Below are 6,855 nucleotides of genomic sequence, written 5' to 3'. Positions count from 1 at the left end.
AATGGCAGTTGTGGTGGCGCCAACCCACCCGCCTGATGGTGCCGCGGTGCCTGCCTGGCCCAGGGATTTCTCCTTCCCGAGCCTGGCCCATCGCTGGCCCGGCTGCGGGGCTGGTGGGGGAAGGCTGCGGGAGGCATCTCCCGCTGACCTCTGCAGGCGCCCGCACTGGCTCCCCTCTCCTCCCAGCCCGAGTCAATGGGGTGTTAACAAGTTTTGCCATTAAAGCAATGTGATTCTAAAAGCTTCATCCCTGACAAGGTGGTTGCTGTCGCTAGCAGCCCTATAAGAAAGCCCCAAACCAATCAAATATAATTAGGCGAGTCAAAAGCAATTAGAGAGCCAACATCTGCACAGTCAAAACTCCCATCCCATGTCATGTTGCGGGGGGAGCTAATCTTTCTCCTGTTCAAATCATCACCCCCGATTATTAACTTAGAGGATTAGGCACGGCACTAATTGAACAACAACAAAACCCAAACGTAATTACTCTGTCTTTTCCCATTGCTGCAATCTCCACATGTCTGATGGAAGCTGTTTGCGTAGAAGCGGGATGAGGCAAATGAGATAAACCCCACGTGTAAATTCATTAAAGCCATCGAGCATAATTGATTCCAGCTCCTTGGAGGGACACGGGCTGCAGCGCAGATGCTGCCCAACACCCACCACCGATGCCAAGATCCAGCCCTGCCTTGAAACGTGTCCCCAAGGACCACCCAAGGACAAGGCTATCAGCGCAGGAGCCCCCCAGCCCAGGGGGACCTGGGGCAGCCGGGGTGACTTGCCTGATGTCGTAGCCGTACATGTCCTTCTCCGGGCGCCCGTGGATGATCCAGTGAGCCAGCTCCTTCCCACAGCCACCTCCCAGCATCATCCCTGGGGGAAGAGGCGAGGACCCAGATGAGGCCAGGAGGTCAAGCGTGGCTATGGGTGCCGGGCTGTGCTCGGGGCACGACGCCCACGTGGGGATACCTGAGGTGTGATCCCTTCAAGGTCTCTCTTACCGGCGCTGTTGAAACCACAGCCAAGGAAGAAGCCTCGGACCTCTGGGGCTTCCCCCATGAGTGGTTTGTGGTCAGCTGTGAACGACTCTGCAAGAAGAGAGAGAAGGGGATAAGCCAGCGAGGTCAGGCCAGGTGTTTTGGGCACACATTAGGAGCAGGGTTCCTGCAGCTTCACGTGCTGGCCTTGGGTTGTTCCTGCTCCCAGAGACGTTAGTGGGGAGAGAACTGGACCAACACCGAGCTCTCCCCAGCATCTCAGCTCAGGCATCCCCCTCCTGCACCTCTCCAGCAGCACCCTGGCAGCAGAGACCAAGGGGAAGGGCTGCCCTGGTACTGGGATGCCCAACATCACACAGGGGTCTTGTGCAGGCTCCTGAAGCAAATATATGTACATATATATACATATGTTTGCTTCAAAAGCTTGCATGAGTATACACACATGCACACACATGGTGCCGGTAGCAGAGGCAGCAGCTGGTGGTCCCAGGCAGCAAATTTGCAGCCCTGAGCCTCGTACAGTCTGTCCTTGCACGCTCGAGACTCTGGGATCAGGGCACCTCCTCACCCCCCGGTGGCTCAGTAGCACTCGCTGCCTGCCAGCACTACGAGGGGAGGACCTCAGCATCAGGGTTTAGACTGAAAATATGTGAAGCAGGATGAAGCTCCATCCAGAAAGTGCATGAGGTGCTGCAGTGGCTGAAGCAGACTCTCCTTCTCCAACTTCTCCAGTCAAGGGATCTGCACAGACCCATTCACTTAATATCTGGGCCATATTTCATTTTCATGACTCTTTTTCACCTTCATCGATTTCTGCTGCAAAATTTCATGAATTTACGCCACTTTATTCAGCTGAGGGATTGCTGCTCATGTCACCCAAGGCTCCCGTGTTAATGAAAGTCTCATGCTGCCAGCTCCTGCTCCCCACAGGGCTATCAAGCCCAGCCCCTCTGCAAAACCCTGCTAGGGAAGACAGAGCAGAACACTCTGACAGAGGTGTACAATGCTCCTCCCTCTTTTATGGTGGTTCATCCAGCCACGTGAAAGGAGAGTCCCTTCTCTGGTCTGGTCCTTCCTCTGCCCAGCAATGCCCAGCTTATTTCCCAAGATCTCTGAGCTCCGGAGAAGGCAAGAGGAGAGTGAAGAGATTATTTTCTACCAACATCCCTGAACCAGCATGCCAGGCTACAAAGTTAATGGAGCAACACCCAGAGCATCAACCCCTTCCCCAGTGCTGCACACCAGTCCTGCTGGTTTTGCACTGGGAAGGATGCTGAGTGCCCACTTGGCTGCAGGAGCAGAAACACCTTAAACTAACTCAATTTAGGCTGGTTTTGCCCCTTGTGCCTGCAGCACAGCGTGGTAGCTGTTCTAGTAGTGAAATATTTACCGTGCAGCAGGAAGGACAAGCGTTTGCTATTTGCCTCAGCCCAGCGTGACTCAGCTGTCGCAAGCAAACCAGCTGCTGGCTTAGATCAAGAAGTAGAAAAGGAGGAGTGCTGACCCTCTAGAAATTACATTACTGTACTACAAATGCTAGGCATTTATCTGCAAGAAGTCAGCTCCCCACCGGAGGCCACCAGCTCTGCTTACAACCCAGTTTAATCAAACCCACCATACCCAGGGCCAAGCCCTCCAACCTCGTACCTGCCATGTTTTCTCTGCTGCGGGGCAGGAGATGTGCCCTGCTTTCCTCTCGTACAGCAGCACTGCTCCCTCCCCAAGGGCCTTGAGGGTTTCCCTTTAGTGCTTCAATAAAAAGGGATTCTCAAAAAAAATTATTTTTCTTAGAATGTGGTGGATTTTAGGGCCAAACCAAGTGTGCAGGGCTCAGGTTCAATGGCTGGCATCTCCTCTAGCTGCTGCTGCAGCAATGCTATGGCCTTTAACTCCCCACCAGACAGCCTGGGATGTAAATCTGGGTCAATCTAATGTTGCCGGCCCAGGAGTAAGTAGTAAAAACAATAACGTAAGGTAACACTTGGTAGAACGATGGCTCCTGCTTGAAAAAAATCTGCCCCTTGATTCCCCAGACCAGTGGCCCCACCACCAGCTGTAAATCTGCACTAGCACCGGAGTCTGCACCGAGGCAATGAGCTCCTCGGGTGTTTCTCCACCTAGGCTGAGCCTGGGATGCCACCCCTTGGAAGATGACACCATTGCAGCCAGACCACAGCAGCTTTTTCTGCCTTTAGAGGGTTTTCTTTCTCCCCAGGTCATGACATTTCCCCTGGCCTCCAGCACGATGGGTTTCCATCCCCGCCACGTTACCTGGCCCACAGACGGTGGATTTAATGCCCGTCTGCTCCAGCACCGGCACTCTGTTGATGGCACCTTCGATGTGCTGCATGAAGACGTCCCAGTCCAGATCAAAGAGGCCAAAAGCAAATTTTTCAGATACCTGCAGGTGGGAAACAGGAATTGGGACACAAAATAGAGTACAGCTGGTGGTGTGGGAATTTCTTAGCTCTGGCAGCCTTGGAAACTGCAGAAAATAGAGGCTGCCTTGCATGCTCTGGTTTCTCTGTATTTTCATGAGCAAGCCAAAGGTCTGGGACAGAGCCTGAATTAAGACACATGCACCTGGGCAAAGGGATGATGCAGCAGGAAAGGGCCATACAGTGGCCTCTAAATCCCCCCATCCCAGCCTTTTCACCTCATTCCTGTTGCCTCTGCACCTCATATCTCTGCCATAGACAGACTCAAAGGGAAGATACTCTCCGTGTTTTCCCCACCGGCCGTGTGGAGGTTGGTACCTGCCGGAGCTCAGGGCCAAGGTGCTCACCTCTGTGCCTGCCATGTGAGGTGAGTTCCCTGGAAACCTGCCTCGTTCCCCCAGAAAACCTCCCGGCACCGCTCACCTCTTCCCAGAAGATGGGGTTTGACTCATATCCACCCACGGAAAGGGCATCGCCTTGGAGACGGAGATACACCGAGGCGTCGTGATCGCGAACGTTTGGCATGTTCTGAAAAAAGGGGACGGGGAGCGGTGGGCTGAGAGGGGGCCCGGGGCTGCGAGGAGACCCCAACATGACCCTGATTAACCTGGACGGGATGTCCTGGGGGGCTGGGATCAGAGGGCTGGCACCTGCAGCAGTGAGCCATCAAGGATGGGAGCAACGGTGGCTCCGTGGATGTTCCCACAGCCCTGAAATTTGGGTTCCTACATGCCCTCCATGAAGACATCCAGGTCATCTCCAGCAAACCTGGCCAAGCCATGGGCAAAGTGGTTTGGGTGCTCAGCGATGCTGCGGGCAGTGCATCCGTTCACTGGGGTCAGGCACCCAAGCTGGAAGCCAAGTCTTGCACAAATCCTGTCTAATTAGCAGCTGGTGAACTCCAGCTCTGACAGCAGGAGCCTGGGCTCTCCGGCTGCTCCTTCCTGGCACTGGCAGCACTGGGGCTGCTCGGGGGGAGTGGGAGCAGCTGCTGCAGCAGTGTGGAAAAGCATCCCTGCCCTACCACCCACCTCCACGGGAGGATGTAAAAGCAGGACACACGGGCAGCGGTGTGCAAAGAATGAGGGATTTGTTCTGGTGAATAATGGATAGAGAAACATTTAGGTAGCAGGGAGGTATTGGTGTAGGGTCTATTGCAATTGAGGTTGACATATGGAATTAAGTGGATTGAAGAGGAGGCACTGGGGTCTGCAAGCTGAAGTCTCTTCTCTGACAAGCCTCCTTCTCACCATTACCGGAGTAGGAGTTACTGGGATATAAATGTAATCATGGAGAGCAGCACTTTTTAAATGAGGCACCTCAGACTGAAAATTCAGACACAGACTGTGTCAGTCAGTTGGAAAGTAAGTAATGTGTCACCCTCAAAGCCCCGGCAGTTGAATGAATGAAGTCTCTTCCAGCTCCTGAACAATTCTCTGCAGCTGGATGGCAGGAACAGATTTCTTGGGAGAGTATAAAAATGCTCAGAGACTTACACCTCTGCCTGCTGGGGATTAGGGCTTGCTCAGAAAGTGTTTGGCATCTCCATTAATGCTGCTATCAGACACCAAACACATCAGAGACTCTATAATAATTTTATCGAGATGAAAAAAAAAAAAGAAGGAAATTATCCTGCCATTCATAACGTTGTTAAATATTAAACATGACTCTATTAAGGGCAGTCTGATAGTCCTGCTAGGAGAAATTGCTGGGTGTGCACTTCCCAAGGTGCAGAGCCTGGCTCAGCATTGCAGGCTCACGCTCAGGTGGTGGGGAGCGGCTCCTGCAGGTTTGGGGGTGCTGGGGTGGAGGGGGGTCTGTCCCATCTCACCCTGCCACGTGCAGGGGGTCAGGAGCCAGCGTTGCCTGTCAGAGCAGAGGAACTGACCTGCAGCCGGGTGGGACTGACCTGAATGCCCTCGATGCGCTCGGTCACCACGTAGGCGTGATGCATCCCCACCAGCGGCACGTGGACGCCGGCCAGCCGGCCCAGGGCCCGTGCCCATACCCCTGTGGAGAGAGCAGCCCGGCGCTGAGCACCCCTCCATCCTCCGGAGACCTGCAGTGGGGTCTGGGGGTGGCAACCAGATGTGGGGGGACGAGACACAAGGACTGGTGCAGACCCTCCAGCCCCTCTCCTGCAGGTGCAGCTCCAGCCCACTCAGCTTCCCTGCCATGCTTTGTGCCCTGTCACCTGCACAGTTCACCACACAGGGGGTCTGGATGGTCCCATGGGCCGTCTCTACCGCATACACCCTCTTCACCCCAAAATCATCAGCTCTGACCTGGATGCCGGTGACCGGGCAGTTCTCGATGATCTGGTGGCAAAGAAAAGGAAGCAGAGTCATGGGAGGGTCTCGGGGGCGGTGGGATGAGCTGCCTCACTGACATCTAAGCCCCAAATCTGGGAAAGGTGAATCCTAGCAGCACTCTGGCACCGGCCATCTCCCTTCCCAAAGGCTACTACTGCTGGTAATAACACACCTCCCTTAACCGCAGGCTTGAACTGCGGCTCCGTGCACCCACAGCCGCAGAGGGGGTTTATTATTTACATGAACATGAGCAAAAGAATGCCCCAAGGATGGGGAGTCCCTGCCTTGAGAAGTGGATTGTATTACTTCATACTAAAACCTCCACTCTCCCAAGCAACCTGCCTCACCTTGCTCCCAAATGTCTTTTATTCATCCTTTATTTTCCCTGGATCTCATGGTTCCTGCCAGTTTTGTTGTTGTGGCCCAAGCAGCTACCAAAGCTGAACAGGACAACAACCCTCTTGGGCAAAGCCCTGACGCTGCATGACCAAGTCTGCTCTGGTGGGAAAGAAGGAACTGGGGAAGGCAGAGGTTGAAATCTACTCCGGGTATCCACAGTCACTAATAAGTAATTACTAATTGGGAACTACCGTAGCGCCTCTGGCAGTTGCTGCTCTAGCAAGAGTTGAGCAGGTACCAGCTGGGTCCATGGTGCCATCCTTGGGGACGTACAACGTGCCATACAGGTCGTCAACGTTCATCAGCGGGTACAGGTCCTTAGTCTGTGACGGGGTCAGGACGTAGGACTCCACGCCATACACCTTCCCCAGCTGCCAACGGGACAAGAAAATCAGATCAAGCAGGCAACGGAAGCTTTGCTCATCACTTGCTGACCTCCAGGACCTGTTTGTCTCCCCCATGAGGCAACCACTGCCCCCAGGCAAGCCCAAAACCCAGCTTGGATTGGGATGGAAAAATGATGCTGCCGCTATCTGAACGGGCAAAATTCCACGCTTGGGTTTAATTCTGCTTCTCCCTACCGACATGAGCCTCTTGTACTCGTCGAGGCGCTGCTTGTTGGAGGCGATGAAGAGCCCCCCGTTCTCCACCCAGCCCGTGTGAAGCCCCGTCTCGGCCGGCAGCTCCCGTCTGACCCCGTCCCCCGTG

The 6,855-nt window shown here is 54.4% G+C and overlaps 1 protein-coding gene across 1 annotated transcript in view; it reads right to left on the bottom strand.

The window, feature by feature from the left end:
• SARDH (sarcosine dehydrogenase) overlaps positions 1 to 6,837 on the bottom strand; it is a gene marked incomplete at its 5' end in the record, with an annotated part of 20,166 nt that extends 13,329 nt beyond the window's left edge. The window contains 8 exon segments of the mRNA XM_009871231.1: positions 783 to 873; positions 1,002 to 1,088; positions 3,270 to 3,399; positions 3,860 to 3,964; positions 5,346 to 5,446; positions 5,631 to 5,754; positions 6,339 to 6,518; positions 6,729 to 6,837. Of these exon segments, the coding sequence (XP_009869533.1) occupies positions 783 to 873; positions 1,002 to 1,088; positions 3,270 to 3,399; positions 3,860 to 3,964; positions 5,346 to 5,446; positions 5,631 to 5,754; positions 6,339 to 6,518; positions 6,729 to 6,837 (927 nt within the window).
• Between the last annotated feature and the right edge of the window lie 18 nt (positions 6,838 to 6,855).

This window comes from Apaloderma vittatum, unplaced genomic scaffold (genome assembly GCF_000703405.1).
Source record: "Apaloderma vittatum isolate BGI_N311 unplaced genomic scaffold, ASM70340v1 scaffold23710, whole genome shotgun sequence".
In the NCBI taxonomy this organism is placed as follows: Eukaryota; Metazoa; Chordata; class Aves; order Trogoniformes; family Trogonidae; genus Apaloderma; species Apaloderma vittatum.
This window is presented reverse-complemented; position numbering and strand designations above follow the sequence as displayed.